This window comes from Bos javanicus, chromosome 3 (genome assembly GCF_032452875.1).
Source record: "Bos javanicus breed banteng chromosome 3, ARS-OSU_banteng_1.0, whole genome shotgun sequence".
In the NCBI taxonomy this organism is placed as follows: domain Eukaryota; kingdom Metazoa; phylum Chordata; class Mammalia; order Artiodactyla; family Bovidae; genus Bos; species Bos javanicus.
The window spans coordinates 79,638,241-79,657,058 of NC_083870.1; the positions used below are offsets into that span (position 1 = coordinate 79,638,241).

Below are 18,818 nucleotides of genomic sequence, written 5' to 3' on the forward strand. Positions count from 1 at the left end.
GGGGTTAGGGATGAATTTTCCCTTCTCCCTGTTCACCAATGCTTGACATTCCATTGATGCTTTGAAGTGTAGGACAAATTTTTAAAAAATCTATATTGTCTCATATCAACTAACATGGATTTGAGTGTCCACTTTTGGGTTTCAGAATTCAAAGGAGAATTTAGAAATTTGGGATAATGGTACACAGTCAAATAATAATTAAGGGAATAGAAATACTTGGAAGAAACTAAAGCAATTCAGAACATTTTTATAAATGCAGCATGTAATATTAGAGTATTCCTATTCTCCTAATAAAACTTAAATGAGATAATACGTGTGAATATCCTAGTAAAGAACCGAAAATATAGGCGATGTTGGAATCCACGTAGATCGAATCAGCATTTTTTTCTTTTCTTGCTCACAGCAGAGCTCAATTATATATGTTGAGAGAAAAAAAAAATCCTAGGACTGGTTAATAATGATCTTCATTTTCATGCAAGTAATTATAAGTTTTTTCTTAATATCCATTGAAGACCAATATAATTTTCAATACCAGGACTATTAAGTAGTAAGACTGTGTACTAAGTGAGGTTCTAGAACTTTTTTTCCAGTCTTAAAAATAGGCTAGATTCCCATGTGTCAAAGATGGAGTAACTGGTCCTGCCCAAGAGTAAAAGAAAGCAACTAGATAAATCACCCAGATTCCTTCCAGATTTAGGACTGCATCAATACTCTGATTAGTGAAAAGACACTGAATATTTATCTTTGTTCAGATATTTTAAAAAGAATCACAGAGTCAGTATTTCATAAGTGTTTCTTAAATCTTCTGCCATTAACCCACACTTCATAACTTGGGTTTTCAAAATCAGAACTATACATTCATCTGAAAAAAATATGAAATCTACAAATAACTGAAGATAAAAAAAAAAACTGTTCAGTGGGTTTAGATATAAACTGCATCCTCTGCATTGTTTAGCTCATCATGAAAATTACTTTAATTTCAATGCTGGGATCAAAACAATCCAGTCTTTTTAAAAGATGTCTACTGTCTACTGTAAAGTAATAACATGTTTTTAGAGACTTCTAAGTGCATATCCTGGAATTACTAACTTAAATGCATGGTTTGGAAAATACTAATTGTTGATCATGAAAAGAATGGTTACATTTCATCATGACAAAGAGGCAAAAATAAAGTACTTATGCTCTTATTTCCTCATGTAAATTACATATGATGCTTTTAAAAAAGGAGTACATAATTTTTAAGGTTAGTGAAAAAGTCATTCAAATACATATGTTTGTATTTTATGAAAAGAAAATTTCATTGAATGCTCCATGAAAAAAAAATTTGAAAAATATTAAATATGCACTGAGAAAAAAATAAACATAAATAGAGACTTAATAAGAAGTTAAAAGAAACTACGATATACCTTTATTAAGAAATACAAGAAGAGTGTGTGAGCTGGGAGGTAAAAATGGGTGAAAATGAATCATTGTCAAACTAAAGTTATTTTGTAAGTTTGATGATTAATGGATTCTTTAAACTTATGATACATCATATTAAAGTCATATGGGCTTTTTTTTTATTTTTGGCAATTTGTGGAAATTTTTGTTTTAACTCAGCTAGAAGAAGATCACTTTAATAGCATAAGTTATCTCAAATACCATTTAATTGTTCTTTTTGTAATTTGCTGCAAGAAAATTTGTATAATGCAAGAGTGAAACTGGCTCTTTAGTCATTTTAAACTTTGGGTTATTTTGAAAACAAAATCAGTATTTATAGCTCTACCTTCCTGCTACATCCAAAATCTATTCTAAGTAAAAGAAAGGTCATGTTATATTCAGGAACTCTATAATAAAGAAATATTACCAAGGTTTTATGAAGATTCACCATTATCTGAGAATCAGTTAGTTAACATTAAATGTCCGTCTAGTCAAAATAATGGTTTAATATTAACCAATTAGTAAAACATGAGTCAATTAATTGTATGTTTTTCACCTTTATTCCTTTTATGAGAACTAATTAGCAATATAACTATATACCTTCCTCCTATTCAGTTATACTACTTAGCAAACTATATGAAAATACATACACTTTAGGGGTGGGGTAAATCATGAGAGAGGACTTCTTCAAAGCAGTACATCCTTACATATAAATCTTCTCTTTGTACAAATGCTACCATTGGTCGGTTTTGAGAAAATTACTCACATGTACTCTACAAGTATGAGATTATAATTGAATAATAAGATTTAACTCATCAGAAAGGTGATCAAAAAAAAAAGTTTGCCAATAAAGCAATTAAGTCAACAACATTGCATTCTCAGAAAACAAAAATAACCATATCATTTTTAGCTAAGTAAAGCATGAATACTGGCCTTAACATGTGGTGTCTATCAAAGGCAAGCTACATATTTCTAGGGGTAACTTGAATTTCCCAATATACTGTGCAGTAGATCAGGCAGACAAACACTTCAGATGAGTAAAAAACAGAGTTCAAGTAAATAATAATTTTAAAAAACAGGATCTCCTCAGTTTATAATGTTGGTTGGCAATCTAAGATGCAGACAAAATCAGTGTGTTAGAATTATCCTTAAGAGGTAATAGCTCCCTTCACTGCTAAGGTCCCTATTAAATAAAAATTATAGGTACCCAATTTTGAAGGGTATTTTAATCTGAAAGAAAGTATAATATTCAAAGAAATCTGAAAAAGCCTAGCTTTTGCAATTAAAGTTCAATTTCTTTTGTACTTTCTCTTGTATTTTGTTATTATACTGGTTTAAGGAAACTACTCTGTTGTATATAGCATATTATATATATTAAAGGCTCAGTACAGTTTTTATAGAGGGCTCTTGGATTTATTTACTTGGCATTCCCAAGTAAATTGGGAGTTTATTTATTATTATCTACAAATTTTAAGTCACTTTTTTTACAATAAGAATCTCAAAGATAATAGCAATTTGAATCATACATTAAATTAATTAATCACATAATTTCAGAAGTGGGAATTTAGTTTTCCCTTTATTTAACAAGTGTAAAGACAGAGGCAATAAATCAAAATCACTAGTTGACATACTACAATATGGCAATGCCATAAATTAAGTTTGACTTTATACATTGTTTTAAGAAACAAATCCAAGATTGAATCATTTATTTTTGTACCAAAAATATACTATCAGAAAAACTCATCAACATCAACACAAAAACACACACAAAAAAAGTCACCAATCACCTCCACAGAGATTAAAAACTGAATTTTAAAACTCCTTCAATACTCAGTTGCCCTAGAATTAGCTAGGTGTTTTTTATAAGCAGTAATTTTAAAGACTCTCTCCAGTGAGAGCCTTTTTTATCTGGAAACAGCTAGGCACAGTGACATGAACACACAGAGCACTATGTATTCTTCAGCGGACCTGCTCTCCACTCACCTCACACTTGAGGACTGTATTATGAACAAAATTCAAATATTCCATTTGCTACATTTCTAAATCACTGTTGCTAGTCAAAAGCACTCCAAACACCACCAAATCCCTTCTTACCATGTATGAGCCACAGTGAAGCGACGACGCTGCCGAATGCTTTTATTCACCAGCAACTTTCTGAAAAAGCATGGTGAGTTCCTTGGCGAACTGCGTGGAGAAATTTTAGGAGATGTAGGTCTGTTTGCCGGTAGTCTCGGAAGCTCAAGCTCTAAGTGCATTTGCTCCTTGAATGTCTTTATGCAAACCTCAGATTCAGAGGCAGTAAGTTCTTTTGAAGAATCTTTTGCTGTCATGTCTTATATGGAGTGCTGGCTTTCACCATCCAAAACAAAAATGTCAAACATAGCAGAGACACAGCTGCAGGTTAGGAGGCTGGTAAGTCTGCAAACTGTTCCCAGTTTAATTTAGGAAGCTGTGGCTCCAAAGTAGGAGCTGCTTAGAGCAGGAGCAGCATAATCGAAGAATGGCAAGTCAGCCTGTCACAAGGAGCTTTATCAGCCTGGCTTTGCTTCTGAAAATGCGCCAAAGTGCTTCCTATGTCAGTAGCCTCCTTGTGGATGAGGTTTGTCTGCAAGCTACACACTGACACTCGCTGAATTCATTCAGCTGAATATATCAACTCATGAAATATTCATGAGGGCTTCTGATAAATCCTTTACATGCATTTTTTTTTAAAGAAATCTTTTCAAACACGCTGCATCCACTAATGGATAGTAAGCAAAACCTAGTCACTGAGTCACTCATTTTTGTTTGCACAAAGCACAGAACCAGAGCCCAGCCAGCATGTGTGATGTTAAAGTCTTCATTCAGAATTATCTTTCTCTGTAATGCATACAACAGTAACTCCACCCACCAAACACTTATTGGCCCAGGACTATTTAAACAACCGCACTCTGTTTCCCCCTCAACAACACCCTCCATCACCCAGATTTTCACATTTGCGAAGCCACTCGCATCATCAGCAAAAACATTAAATCAGACACTGTCAAAGAGCCTAGCTAAAACAGACCCCTCCAAATTCGATTTCTGAATGAAAGAACTGATTTGCTAAAGCTTTTTTTCCCCTCTCTCCTCTCCAGAAGATATAAAACTACAATATAAAAAGAGTCAGGAAAACATTAGGTTTAGAAACATAACAGAAAAACATTAGATTTGGTTCATTCCCCTAAGGAATTTAAAGACTAATCTTTAATCCAATAAAAATTACCTTCATTCTTCTGCTTAAGTTCATTGTCCCTGAGGTACCCACAACAGCCACTCTCTGTTAGATGTAAAGTCACTTCCAAAAGGCAAAGTTGTCTAGAATGGAAATGGAGGTAACAACCAGGAGAAATTAATGCTCCCCATTATAAGTGCAGGGTCCAAAGTCAAGCATCATGCACACATGTGTGTGCACACACACATATGGGTAGATGTAAACAATAGTGTCTGTGTGTGGGTATCTTAACTTGCTAGTGTGTGTGTACTTGGTTCACAAGGCATAATGAGACATATGGGTAGGGGAGCCCCCAAAAATGTCTCAAATTCCAAAGCAGATCATTGCAACCTGAAATTTCATTTAGAAATATACTGGCATGCAGCTTCTACACTTTAAAAGAAGTGAAAAGACTAGTGTGGTGCTTAAGTATACAGATGCTATGAAACTCTGTACCGGCAACACTTACTACCAGGCCAGCCTGATCTCACACAAATTTGACAAGGCAGAATTAGGGCTAGCCAGCGAGAGTGACAGTTCAGGAATGATTCACAGCAAGACTTCAGTGAGAAAGCAAGAAATTTAATTTTTCTCTAATGTGTGAGAACTTTCACCTTTATAATAAAATCATTTATATGTGTCAAATACTCTGGTTAAATATCTAAAAGCTGAATAAGAACAGACTATGACCTGTGCACAGGAAAAAATAAGTCCCACTCCAGCCCTTGGGGAAATGGTTTAAACTTAACAGGAAGGATTTAAACTCCTAGCTTATAGGTACTGCCTTGGAAAGATATCAGTATTGCAATAATATAGTAAAAGTATATTATTGAACAAAAGCAAAGTCATGAAATTTCAAAATTTGAGTGAATCCCAGTAATCACCTTGTTTGGCTCCTCATTTTAAAGACCAGGACACAGACTTAGAAACTGTCAACGACTTGTCCGAAGTCCTTTTTTGTAGTTGATATTAGAGGAAAAGCTAAAACCCAGGCCTTCTGATTCCCAATTGAGTGTTCTTCCATTATAAGAGAGCTTAACATAGTCATTTTGTCCTGCTAAGCCCTAGCACATGCACTTTATAGATTTGAAGATATTTTAACTGCTCTATTTGAGAATGAGTTGTTAGTAATGTCTAGTAATATTATGGGAGAAAAATGTAGTTAAAACTATCTATTATTTACTTCATTATGAAAACAAAGTCAAACTTTTCCCAACAATAATGGGATATAAAACTGGAATATGTGATACTGCCAATATTCAGAGTGACTTATTTGCAAAAAAATGAATTAGCAATTTGAAGTCTTTCTCTTATTCACTTTTAAAGGCTGCCAAAACACAATAAGCATTTCAGGGATTTTTACCTCTCCCCAAATTATAGCAAATTTCACAACCCAGATTTAGCTGTATGTGAACTGGGATTCAGATGAGGAAATGTTGACATAAACATACCAAAAGAAGAATAGTGGTAGAATTACAATTACTTTCTAATTCTTATTGTCAACTTATGTAACATTATGTGACATTTCACATTATTCTTTCACTTTTCATACCATGACAATCAATGTACTAGTTAAAGAAATTTTAAGAATCATCCTAAAAGAAAGATTTTCAAAACTATGTAAAGTCAAGACCAAAATTGCAACTAGCTGTTGATTAGCTATCAACAGGACTCTGGAATCCACCAAAAAAAAAGATGTCCAAAGACAAAGGAGAAGTCACAATGAGATGGTAGGCGGGGTGCAATCATGATAAAATCAAATCTTATACCACTGGGTGGGCAACCCACAAACTGGAGAACAGTAGTACCAAAGAAGTTCTCCCTCTGTTGTGCAGGTTCTGAGCCCCATGTCGGACTTCCCAGTCTGGGGATCCAGCAAAAGGACTGGGAACCTGCAGGGAATCTGACTTTGAAGGGAAGCAGGATTTGATTACAGGGCTTTCACAGAACTGGGGGAAACAGACTCCACTCTTAGAAAACACAAACAAAATCTTGCATGTACCAGGACACAGTGGAAAGGGGCAGTGACTTCACACAAGACTAAACCAAACCTAGCTGCTAGTGTTGGAGTCTCTGGTGGAGGCATGGGTTGGCCATGGCTTGCCACAGGGATAGGGGCTCTCTTGAAAAGAGAAAGTGAAAGTGAAGTTGCTCAGTCGTGTCCAACTCTGTGACCCCATGGACACATGTAGCCTACCAGGCTCCTCAGTCCATGGGATTTTCCAGGCAGGAATACTGGAGTGGGTTGCCATTTCCTTCTCTAGGGGATCTTCACAACCCAGGGATCAAACCCAGATCTCCGGCATTGCAGGCAGACGCTTTAACCTCTGAACCACCAGAGAAGCTCTAAGGTCACCATTAACCCTACCATAGAGCCGGTAGACTCCAGGGCTGAATTGGCTCAGGCCAAACAACTAATAGAGAGAGAACACAGCCCCACCCACCAGCAGACAATTTGATTAAAGTTTTACTGAACATAGCCCTGCCTACCTGAGCAAGGCCCAGTTTTTCCCACCACCAGTCCGTCCCATTAGGAAGCTTACACAAGCCTCTTAGCCTCATCCACCAGAGGGCAGACAAAAGAATCAAGAACTACAATCCTGCAACCTACAGAATGAAAACCACATCACATGAAGTTAATAAAAATGAAAAGGCAGAAGATAAATCCCAGATAAAATGACAAGATAAAACTCCAGAAAAACAACTACATGAAGCGGAGATAGCAACTTTCCAGGAAAAGAATTCAGAATAATGATATTGAAGATGATCCAGAATCTCAGAAATGGAAAGGAGAAGATGTAAGAAATGTTTACCAAACACCTAGAAGAACTAAAGAACAAACAGAGATGAACAACACACTAGAAAGAATAAATAGCTGAATAACTGAGGCAGAGGAACAGTTAAGTGATCTGAAAAACAGAATGGTGGAAAACAATGCCAACAGAATATAGAAAAAAGAGTGAAAAAAAAATGAAGATGGCCTCAGAGAACCTCTGGAACAACATTAATCACACCACATTCACATTATAGGAGTACCAGAAGGAGAAGAGAGAGGGAAAGGACCCCAGAAAATATTGGAAGTGATAATGGCTGAAAAGTTCCTTAACGTGGGAAAGGAAATAGTCAACTGAGTCCAGGAAACACAGAGAGTCCCAAGCAGGATAAACCCAAGGTGAAACACATCAAGACACATAGTAATCAAAATGACAAAAAATAAAAGACAAATTATTAAAAGCACCAAGGGAAAAACAACAAATAACATACACAGGAACTCCCATAAGGTTATCAGCTGATTTCTCAACAGAAACTCTACAAGAAGTAGGGAATGGCATGATATATTTAAAGTAATTAAAGGGAAGAAGCTACAACCAAGAATACTCTACCCAGAAAGAATCTCATTCAGATTTGACAGAGAAACCAAAAGCTTTACAGACAAGCAAAAATTAAGAGAATTCAGCACCATCAAACCAGCTTTACAACAAATGCTAAAGGAACTTCTCCAGGCAGGAAGCACAAGAGAAGAAGAGACCTAAAAAAAAAAAAAAAAAAAAAGGCCCAGAACAATTCAGAATATGGTAATAGAATCATCAGTTCAGTTCAGTCACTTGGTCATGTCCTACTCTGCAACCCCATGGGCTGCAGCACGTCAGGCTTCCCTGTCCATCACCAACTCCCGGAGCCTACTCAAATTCATGTTCATTGCATTGGTGATGCCATCCAACCATCTCATCTTCTGTTGTCCCCTTCTCCTCCCACCTTTAATAGGATCATACATATCAATAATTACTATAAATGCAAATGGATTAAATGTACCAACCAAGACATATACTGACTGGGTGGATAAAAACATGTGCATGTAAACACTTCCACCTACCACCTCACTCTACTTAACCCCCAAATTGTATGTACTTATTTTATATTTTTAGGTTAATTATATTTCCATTATGGTTTAAAATTGCAATTTATCTTTTATTTTTTGTCTGGCTAGTGACTGTGAAAACTGATAAACATCTTTTACTACTGTGATTCCTGTGTGTGTCAGTTGCTCAGTTGTGTCTGATTGTTTGCGATGCCACAGACTGCAGCCCACCAGGCTCCTCTGTCCACGGGGATTCTCCAGGCAAGAACACTGCAGTGCATTGCCATACCCTCCTCCAGGGAATCTTCCCAACCCAGGGATCAAACCCAGGTCCCTGGCATTGAAGGGGGATTCTTTATTGTCTGAGCCACCAGGGAAGCCCACTACTGTGATTCAGTTCAGTTCAGTTCAGTTGCTCAGTCGTGTCCAAGTCTTTGTGACCCCGTGAATAACAGCACACCAGGCCTCCCTGTCCATCACCAACTCCCGGAGTTCACTCAAACTCATGTCCATCGAGTCAGTGATGCCATCCAGCCATCTCATCCCCTGTTGCCCCCTTCTCCTCCTGCCCCTAATCCCTCCCAGCATCAGGGTCTTTTCCAATGAGTCAACTCTTCGCATCAGGTGGCCAAAGTATTGGAGTTTCAGCTTCAGCATCAATCCTTCCAATGAACACCCAGGACTGATCTCCTTTAGGATGGACTGGTTGGATCTCCTTGCAGTCCAAGGGACTCTCAAGAGTCTTCTCCAACATCACAGTTCAAAAGCATTAATTCTTCAGCGCTCAGCTTTCTTCACAGTCCAACTCTCACATCCATATGTGACCAGTGGAAAAACCATAGCCTTGACTAGAACGGACCTTTGTTGGCTAAGTAATATCTTTGCCCTTCAATATACTATCCAGGTTGGTCATAACTTTCCTTCCAAGGAGTAAGCGTCTTTTAATTTCATGGCTACTGTGATTATGTAAATATTATCCATTTATCATGAATAATTATTATTAATTGTATCATGATTAGTCAATAGAAAATAATAGGATTCTATATTACTAAAACAACCATTTAATAGAAAAGCCCGTAATCACTTTTTAAAATCCAGATGCACATTAGAATAATCTTGGGATTTTCTGAAAAGTACAAATGCCCCAGTAGTGTTTTTTTCTCCCAAGCTCCAAATGTGATTCTAAGGAACAGTATGTTTAAAAACAACTAACAACTGGACTATATGATGATCTTTTACTTTTATCTAGCTTGTTTCACTTTTTTTATTTCATATTCAGTGCTCTCTCATAAACTAAATGAGTTTATAACTAAATGAGCTATGTTTTCCAATTACTCAGGGCTCTCTCACAAACTCACTTAGTTTATGTTCTCCGATACTCCATCTCTTTTTCCTTGTTATTTTTTCTCAAGCCTTTATCAAGATCATAGAAAATGTTTTTGTATATATATATATACACACATAGGAAAACATAACTTTTTGTCTCGCTAAAAAATTTATGACATTTTGATTCTACTTGTATGACTCCACCAATATTATTGCTAAAAGTCTAGAAAGCTTAATAACTTGTTGATTTAAAGAAAATTTGAATGAGGCTTGAAACTTCTGATTCAATTTTGAGAATATAAAGAAATACTATATTGTAAAAAGGCTCCCTGGTGGCTCAGTGGTAGAGTCTGCCTGCAACGCAGGAGCTATGACAGATGAGTGTTTGATCCCTGGGTCAGGAGGACCCAGAGGAAATGACAACTCACTCCATATTCTTGCCTGGAGAATCACATGGACAGAAGAGCCTGATGGGCCACAGTCTACAGGGTCACAAGGAGTGGGACATGACTGAAGTAACTGAGCGATGTTGTAAAAAAAAGAAAAACAGGAAATTAACATGTGATACAGAATTATTATTAACTAAAGTACAGATTTTGTTCAAATTTCACAAAATTTTATGCTAGTCTCCACTACTTGTTTTCATACCTTATTCAAGATATACACTGAGCAGCTTCAGCTGTGTGCAACAAATTCTAATAAATTCTTTTTGTTTTTATGCAGTTACAAACTTTTTCCAATTTTCCTTGTTATAGCTTCTTAGATACACTCATAATTTTAAAATGGACATTTAATTTCCAACTACATGGATCTTTAAAGTATCTCTGATACTGGTTTCTCATTTTGATATTAATTTCTCATTTAAGTGCTGCTTCTCTACCATTCCCTTTTGCGTTTTTCAATCTTTTAACTCTATTGAGGCTTTCAGTGGCTAAGTCAAATATTTCTCTTTGTAAATGTCATATTGCACTTGAAAATATGAGAATTATTCTCAAATACCTTTTGATATTGATTTTAACATAATTCCACAGTAATAAGAGAACAGACTCTTTGATTTCAATACCTTCTTAGACCATGAAATTTTTACACCTTGTTTTATGTTCCCGGATATGCTCCAGTGTCTCCTGGTTTATACTTTGTGGGAACTTGAATAGAATTTGCAATCTTCTATTTTGTAAAAATTGTATAAATTTAGGGCTTCCCTGGTAGCTCAGCTGGTAAAGACTCTGCCTGCAATGCGGGAGACCCCAGTTCTATGTTGAGTTGGGTCAGAAGTGCTTTTCTGTCTACTTTTCTGTCGATTAATTCTATTAACTTCTGAGAGTTTCATACAGAAACTCCAACTAAAAATCTCAATTTACCTACTTAAAAAATAATTGTAATATATCATGGAACTGTATGTAACTTTGTTCTGTATTTGCCAAGTCTTCTGGAAATGTGTTATCATTCTTTCATAACTTAAAAAAGAAAGAAAAAAAAAGGTAGTCAATTAATTCTACCTACTTTAAATAACATTTACAAATACCAAAGACAGCTAATTGAAATACAAAACCTAAAAGTTAACAGACTATTTTAAAGTCTCAATTTAGTTACCTCTGAGAAAAGGAAATGCATGTTTACAGACACATGCAGGAAAGTTTGTTTCTAGAGTCAATATGCTATAGAAAAACTTGATATTGTGTTAAATATTGAAATCAAGATGACTACTGAAGTCATCAGGAGAAGGTATCTAGGTCAGAAGTTATCTAAGAAAATGTAAAACAAAAAGCACAGTAAAAGCAAATAGCACCCTGCAATAGTTCAGCAGAGAAAATACTGTTTCAAGAGAAAGAGCCAAACAGCAGAAAAAGCCAAGGAAAAAGAAAACAGAATTGATGTGCCCTTCTGAGTGCCTAGAAAAGAGTTTAAAAACCACAGTGAAAACTCTTCTATTTACATGTAATGCTTAGCCCTTGGCACCTCAAAGGGAGAAATGAGTAAGCGAGTCTATTAATGTAGAGATAATTGCTCTTGAGAATTCCAATTACAGCTAGTCTCAATTTTAAATAATGAAATTCCTGATATTCACATCCTAACAAAGCAACAAGAGTCAAGAATTATCATAATAAAGTATCATTCATGGATCAGAATAGAGTTATATGGCCCATAACACTCAATCAGTATTATTTATAACTATTTTGGATCAATTGAACATGATTTTCATTAAATCGAAATGGGAAGCAAATTAATTTCAACCAAACAAAATAAACTTATAGTGCAAGTACTATAACATTATTAAAATGTCTTTTAAAGGTAACAGCTTTGTAACCAAATTATTTTTTTTTGTTTGTTTTTTTTCTTTTTTTTGTTTTTTAATTTTATTTTTAAACTTTACAATATTGTATTGGTTTTGCCAAGTATCGAAATGAATCCACCACAGGTATACATGATAATTACACTCTTTTAATATTCAATGCCTTTCAGGATTTAAAAGTTAACTTTGAAATACATTTTCTCTGAACTGAGTAACCAATTTTTAACTGTTTGATATTGTTATGTATACTATTATCACAAGAAATCTAGTTTTGTGTTCTTTAAAATACATTATAAAACACAAAACTAGATTCCATGTGATAATAGTATACATAATATCAAACACAAAATAACATGATCCACATTTACTGTAAATACAAAGCTAGATATTTGAAAACACAGTTTATTCAGTAGTTTCTTTTTAAAAAGAAATAGATTTAAGGCTATCAATATTTACAATTAAATTATTTTGATTTTATCTTAATTTATATCGCTATTCAGTTTTTCAAAAACAACACACCATCTGAGCACAGCCATTAGGTTCTATTCAATTGAAGATACACAAGCTCTTCCTTCAGTTGGACAAGCTAGTAAGTGAATTTTTGTTGTCATTTAGCAGAATACCAAGAAACAACTGTAGCCTCTTTCAACTGAAAACCCAGCTTACCACAGATGGCAACTCCTCCCAACTGCTCTATCTCAGAAGAAATGGAACTATAGAATAATTCTAACTTGATTGAAGAAAAGACAACATTCAACTGAATGTAAATAGTTGTCTAGCTATCTTGGAAGAGAACAATTAGCTGACTACTGTTAAAAATTAAGAGATTACAAAGAAAGAGTTAACATTTATTACATACCTCCTGGGTGCCAGATAGTTTTCTAAGTATTTTTTAATAAAGTATTTCATCTCACCCTGATTACAGACACATCAGACAGGAGCAGTTGAAATCCTTGTTGGACTTCCTCATGATATTAAACTATGATGTCCTTTAGGGCTGGGCTGAGTCTTGTCTATTTCTAGAACATAGAACAGACTTTGGCACAGAGTGGATACTCAATAAATTTTGTACATCAAATGCCCATTATATTGCTCATTTTAGATGAGAACATCAAGGCACAAAACTGCACAACACTTGAGGAGCTGATCCTACATCAAGCTTTTTATAACAGAAGATACCTAATGAGACAGAAGAGGGGATGCAAGCTCCTGGGTGGTCTAGGCATGTTACCAGAAGTATAGGTTCACATGTTCTAATGTCCCGGAGTCTGAAATTATCTAGCATGCTATCCTTATATGATGATAGCAACGTTTCACTTTTATCCATATGATACAATTTAATTACACACCATTAGTAAACTGATGCTTCAGAAAGATGTTCTTCTTGTACTACTTGCAATATCACCTGAATCCTAGGGAGGAGGTGGGAAGCCTGTACTCTAGATGCTTGAGCATGGTATCATAAGGTTCTTAGAGAGTCCTACTCAAGAAAGAAAGACCTTCCAATGGATCCACATTACACTCAAGAATAAAAGCAGAAGCCAACATAATGGCCTAGAAGGCATTAGGCTTTCTCCCTTCTCCTCTCAGTATCTCTTGAACTTCATGTCCTTCCACTCTCCGCCTGGCTCTCTCTGCTGCAGCCTCACTGGCCTCATTTCTGTTCACTGAACATATCACAAAAGTTTCCTCTTGCATGTTTATCTATACAGTATGTTCCTTCATCTTCTTCTACCGTTTGCCCAAAGATCACTTGCTTGAGGATGTCTTGTCTTATCGCTCTATTTAAAACTACAATCTCCCCCATTTGGCTCCATTTGTTTTCATAATATTTGCCTGTATTACTTATTTACCATCATTTACTCCCCTTAGAATTCAAAGTTTCATAAGATCAGCTGACTTATTGGAAAAGACCCTTATGCTGGGAAAGGTTGAGGGCAGGAGGGGAAGCGGGGGACAGAGGATGAGATGGTTGGATGGCATCACTGACTCAATGGACATGAGTTTGAGTAAGCTCCAGGAGTTGGTGATGGACAGGGAAGCCTGGCATGCTGCAGTTCATGGAGTTGCAAAGAGTTAAATATGACTGAACGACTGAACAACAACAATAAGAATAATCCCAATACTCAGAAGTGTAGTGACCACATGGTAGGTATTTAAGTAAACATTTGTTGGATGAAGAAAACAATGATCTCCTCAATGCAGAATGAGACAAGTGGGGGTAAAAGGCAGTAGGCAAAAGAAAGATAAAATATCTCTCTCTCAAATGAGAGCCAGAATGATAGCAGCATTAAGCAGTAACTCTTTCATGATTTTGTGTATTATACTATGAAGTTTTCACTGCCTGAATGTCTTATCCACTAAGGCTAAATTCAAATGAAAACTCTTCAGTGGAATCTTTTCCAACTTTCATAGGCAGAGCCAGCTGTTCCACCCCAGTTGTACTCCACCAGCACTGGATTCGTCTCTCAGTTTCACAGTATATTACAGTACATATTTTCATTTGTCTCCTGAACTAACCTATGAGCTCTCTAAGGATCTGTACTATTCTATTTATGTTTATATAGCCAGAGCCTGTGATTTCATCCTGATCGATTTGTATTTATTGGCTGAAAATATAAATAGAAAACTAATATAGTGTCCCAAATCATGTTCTCCTGTTAGTCTCACATTTTTCTTATTGTCTTGAAAGCTAGTCCAGTCAATATTATAACTTCTTGTTCTTGATCAACACAGGATTCCAAATTGAACTTTCTAAATCATAGAAGTTTGACTATGTTTTGCCATTCTAACTAGCATTTTTTGCTTTTTAAAACATTATTATTACTACTGCTATCATTATTAACATCTTCACAGCAATGCAAAAGCAGAATACCTATGCATTGCAATTTCTTTCCATTAGGTGGTATACAGGTAGGAGAGATTTGCTATGCCCTCTCCTCACACTGCTTTTGATTTTGACAGAGTAATATGGAGCTTCTTTCACAAGGCACATTCTGTGAAGGAAGACTGTACAGACAAAAACACTAAGGAAGCGCCTCTCTTTGTTTCCTAGGTCATTGTTAACATCAAGATATATTAACAAGGATGAATCAGATACATAAATGCGAGGAGAGAAACTATTCCCATGGTAGGTGTTTTAAAATCTGCATCAAAACAGGGTACCCCAATTCCCAAAGAAAATACTAACCTGTCAGCAAATTATCTAAAAGGGTGATTACAGATGAATAGGCTATTAGGGACATATATGTTAAAAAACAAAGGCACAATTGGGAAAACCTCTTTCTCTAAAATAAGCTTTCATCTTTTCATTACTTTCTAACCTGTCAGCAGTCTTCTATGAAATCTGTAAGAAAAAAAATAGTATAGTATGAATATATGGTTTAATTTTTTCTTTTTATTTTTTTATTGAAGCATAATTGCTTTATAGAATTTGGCTGTTTTCTGTCAAACCTCAACATGAATCACCCATAAGTATACAAATATCACCTCCCTTTTAAACTGTCTGCCATCTTCCTCCCCATCCCACCCCTCTGGGTTGATACAGAGCCCCTGTTTGAGTTTCCTGAGCCATACAGCAAATTCCTGTTGGCTATCTATTTTACTTATGGTAATGTAAGTTTCCATGTTACCCTTTCCATACATCTCACCCTCTCCTCCCACCTCCCCATGTCCATAAGTCTATTCTCTATGTCTGTTTCTCCATTGCTACCCCGTAAATAAATTCTTCAGTACCATTTTTCTAGATTCTGTATATGTGTGTTAGAATAAAATATTTATCTTTCTGTTTCTGACTCACTTCACTCTGTATAACAGGTTCTAGGTTCTTCCATCTCATCAGAACTGATTCAAATACATTCCTTTTTATGGCTGAGTAATATTTCATTATGTATATGTACCACAACTTCTTTATCCATTCATCTGTCGATGGACATCTAGGTTACTTCCATTTTCTAGCTATTGTAAACAGTGCTGCAATGAAAAATGGGATACATGTGTCGTTTTCAATTTTGGTTTCCTCAGGGTATATGACTTGGAGTGGGATTGCTGGGTCACATGGTGGTTTTATTCCTAGTTTTTTAAGGAATCTCCATACTGTCTTCCATAGTGGCTGTATCAATTTACATTCCCACCCAAAGTGCAAGAGCACTCCCTTTTCTCCACACCCTCTCCAGAATTTATAGTTTGTAAACTTTTTGATGATGGCCATTCTGACTGGTATGAGATGATATCTCATTATAGTTTTGATTTGCATTTCTCTAATAATGAGCAAAGTTGAGCATCTTTTCATGTGTTTGTTACCCATCTGCATAGCTTCTTTGGAGAAATGTCTGTTTAAGTCTTTTTTGCACCTTTTGATTGGGTCATTTGTTTTTCTGGCATTGAGTTGTATATTTTTGAAATTAACCCTTTGTCAGTTGTTTCATTTGCTATTATTTTCTCCCATTCTGAGGGTTGTCTTTTCACCTTGCTTATAGTTTCCTTTGCTGTGCAAAAGCTTTTAAGTTTAATCAGGTCACACTTGTTTACTTTTATTTCCATTACTCTACGAGGTGGGTCACAGAGGATCTTGCTTTGATATATGTCATTGAGTGTTCTACCTGTGTTTTCCTCTAATAGTTTTATAGTTTCTGGTTTTACATTTAGGTCTTTAATCCTTTTTGAGTTTATCTTTGTGGTGTTAGGAACTGTTCTAATTTCATTCTTTTACATGTAGCTGTCCAGTTTTCCTAGCACCATTTATTGAAGAAGCTGTCTTTGCCCCATTCTATATTCTTGACTCCTTTGTCAAAAATAAGGTACCCATAGGTGCATGGATTTATTTCTGGGCTTTCTATCTTGTTCAATTGGTCTATATTTCTGTTTTTGTGCCAGTACCATACTATCTTGATGACTGTAGCTTTGTAATATAATCTGAAGTCAGGAAGATTGATTCCTCCAGCTCCATTCTTCTTAAGACCACTTTGGCTATTTGGGGTCTTTTGTGTTTCCATATGAATTGTGAAATTTTTTGTCCTAGTTCTGTGAAAAATGCCATTGATAATTTGATAGGGATCGCATTGAATCTGTAGATTGTGTTTGGTGGTAGTATAGTCATTTTCACAATATTGATTCTTCCTACCCAGGAACATGGAATATCTCTTCATCTATTTATGTCATTTTTTATTTCTTTCATCAGTGTCTTATAATCTTCTGTGTACAGTTCTTTTGTCTCAAGTAAGTTTATTCCTATTTAATTCTTTTTGTTGCAATGGTGAATGGGATTGATTCCTTAAATTCTCTTTCTGATTTTTCAGCATTAGTATATAGAAATTCAAGTGATTTCTGTGTATTGATTTTGTATCCTGCAACTTTGCTAAATTCACTGATGGGCTCTAGTAATTTTCTGACACTATTTTTAGGGTTTTCTATGTAGAGTATCATGACATCTGCAAACAGTGAGAATTTTACTTCTTCTTTTCTGATCTGGATTCCTTTTATCTCTTTTTCTTCTCTAATTGCTGTAGCTAGGACTTCCAGAACTATGATGAATAATAACAGTGAAAGTGGACACCCTTGTCTTGTTCCTGATCATAGGGGGAATGCTTTCAGTTTTTCACCATTGAGAATAATGTTTGCCATAGGCTTATCATATATGGCCTTTACTATGTTGAGGTAGGTTCTTTCCATGTCCAATTTTGGAAGAGTTTTAATCATAAATGGGTGCTGGATTTTGTCAAAGGCTTTTTCTGCATCTATTGAGATGAGATATGATTTTTATCTTTAAATGTGTTAATATGGTATATCACTTTGATTGATTTGCATATATTGAAGAATCCTTGCATTCCTGGAATAAACCCAACGTGATCATGGTATATGAACTTTTTAATGTGTTGCTGAATTCTGTTTGCTAAAATTTTGTTGAGGATTTTTGCATCTATGTTCATCAGTGATACTGGCCTGTGATTTTCTTTCTTTGTGTTGTCTTTGTCTGATCTTGGTATCAGGGTGAGTTTGGAAGTGTTCCTTCCTCTGCAATTTTTTGAAAGAGTTTTAGAAGGATAGGCATTAGCTCTTCTCTAAATGTTTGATAGAATTCTCCTGTGAAGCCATCTGGTCCTGGGCTTTTGTTTTTGGGGAGATTTTTGAGCACAGTTTCAATTTCAGTGCTTGTAATTGGGTTGTTCATAATTTCTATTTCTTCCTCTTTCAGACTTGGAAGATTGAACTTTTCTAAGAATCTCCATTTCTTCCAGGTTATTCATTTTATTGCCATATAGTTGTTCATCTTGTAATCCTTTGTATTTCTGTATTGTCTGTTGTAATCTCTCCTTTTCATTTCTCAATTTATTGATTTGATTTTTCTCTCTTTTTTTCTTGATGAGTTGGAAAGGTTTGTCAATTTAGTTTATCTTCTCAAAGAACTAGCTTTTAATTTTATTAATCTTTGCTATTGTTTCTTTCATTTTTTTATTTGTTTCTACTCAGATCTTTATGATTAAATTTTTAAATGTAAATAATTATCTTTGTAAGACCAAATAGCTATGACACTACAGAGATCACAGAAAGAGTACCGCAAACATGAAAATTAAGTGAAATTCATTCCACTGCTCTTAAAAAGAGAATAATTTCCAGGGATTCATTTCATGTTTAAGCATATATTAGGAAGCTAAACAAAATTTTCCTAAATTGTTATTTTAATTGTATGA

General features: G+C 35.3%; 1 protein-coding gene across 2 annotated transcripts in view; it reads right to left on the reverse strand.

Annotated features, from left to right (window-relative positions):
- PDE4B (phosphodiesterase 4B) overlaps positions 1–18,818 on the reverse strand; it is a 546,831-nt gene that overhangs the window by 453,850 nt on the left and 74,163 nt on the right. Inside the window, exon 1 of one of the 2 annotated variants that reach the window (XM_061411704.1) lies at positions 3,514–4,246. The exons of the other annotated variant lie outside the window; for it this stretch is intronic. Within the exon in view, the coding sequence (XP_061267688.1) occupies positions 3,514–3,749 (236 nt within the window). The 5' untranslated portion in view covers positions 3,750–4,246. Of the gene's footprint in view, positions 1–3,513; positions 4,247–18,818 lie in introns of those variants that run through there. 2 annotated transcript variants of the gene reach the window in all.